Here is a 1,284-nt window from a genome sequence, read left to right on the forward strand (position 1 = left end):
TAAATCTTAAGCAGTAAGTAATTGACCAGTCACAGTCAAATGTGAAAATAATAATCGAATATGATTACTAGACTGTAAATATTTATACAAAATACTTAACTGAATATTTTGTACAAAATGCATATTTTGCATAAATTGCATATTTACGGATGGCAATCTCAATTTTTTTACTTTACTTTTTAATAATTCTTTAACGAACAACGATTGACTAAGCTAAAACTGTTCGATAGTTAACATTCAGTTAAGTATTTTGCGTAAATATCCGCAATCTAATGATCACTAAGTAAATTTCTTAGGCTTAAGACTCAAAGCTTAGACTTATTGTAGAAAGCTTATTAGCCATTTATGCAGTTTCTATATTTTTTTATACTGTATTACAATAGAATCATAAAATCTTGTTTTGAAACATATTTTTGAAACGTGTTAGTAAAATGTTGTAAAATTTTAAATGACTTACTGAGTAAATGTGACATAAAATTTTATCTGCACACTTACCATGTCTGACTCCCATAACTTCCTTTGTTTTAATTTGAAGTATCGGAGTTTATATACTTTGTATTATTTTATATTTATGAGAATTTTTTAAATAATGTATTCTGCTTTGTGCTACGTGTGTCTCTCTCTCTCTCTCTCTCTCGCACGTGTGCACATGGAATATGTAAAAGCTCATAATTTTAATATACTTCTAAAGTTAAGTATGACATCTGTCTTTGACATTTGCGTATGACTGTGTTATATATTGGATATATATGGCACTGTAAATATTTATTTCGGTTAAATATTAGTTATTAGCACATGCGGCAGTAATAATGGTAAGTAAGTACGGCTAATTAAAATTTCCAACTAAATTATAATAACTAACAAATTTGATATGCTACCAGAAACCGCTACTGCAGGGTTGGCTAATACAATACTGAAACTATATTCACAGATGAATTCGGTGATATCTGTGAATGTAACATTCGCTTATACTTTATTGATGCATTATGATTTTCTTCTAATGTGCTTCTTCATAAAAAGTTATCTTCGTGAATTTTGTAAGCGAATCTTGCAATTGCAATTTTGTGCCAACCTTGATGTGCCAAGGCCATCACTTTTTTGGCCTTATAAGATTTCGATATTTTCAGAGAATATTTCTGGTGACCGCGTCATCCGCTATTACGACCGTACCATGCAGAACTTTGATGATCTCGATATAGAGGGACGTAATCCTTCTCATGTATCAGAAGAGGCTAAAGAAAAGGTAAGTAAAGTATGATGGCTACAGATATATATATATATATA

At 30.1% G+C, this 1,284-nt stretch overlaps 1 protein-coding gene across 2 annotated transcripts in view; it reads left to right on the forward strand.

The window, feature by feature from the left end:
* LOC108756260 (uncharacterized protein CG7065-like) overlaps window positions 1-1,284 on the forward strand; it is a 7,921-nt gene that overhangs the window by 1,145 nt on the left and 5,492 nt on the right. Inside the window, exon 2 of one of the 2 annotated variants that reach the window (XM_018499916.1) lies at window positions 1,128-1,243. In XM_018499916.1, the coding sequence (XP_018355418.1) occupies window positions 1,172-1,243 (72 nt within the window). In that variant the 5' untranslated portion in view covers window positions 1,128-1,171. Of the gene's footprint in view, window positions 1-971; window positions 1,244-1,284 lie in introns of those variants that run through there. The other variant, XM_018499914.1, reaches the window with a different exon arrangement.

The sequence above is a fragment of the Trachymyrmex septentrionalis genome, unplaced genomic scaffold (genome assembly GCF_001594115.1).
Source record: "Trachymyrmex septentrionalis isolate Tsep2-gDNA-1 unplaced genomic scaffold, Tsep1.0 scaffold97, whole genome shotgun sequence".
Classification (NCBI taxonomy): Eukaryota; Metazoa; Arthropoda; class Insecta; order Hymenoptera; family Formicidae; genus Trachymyrmex; species Trachymyrmex septentrionalis.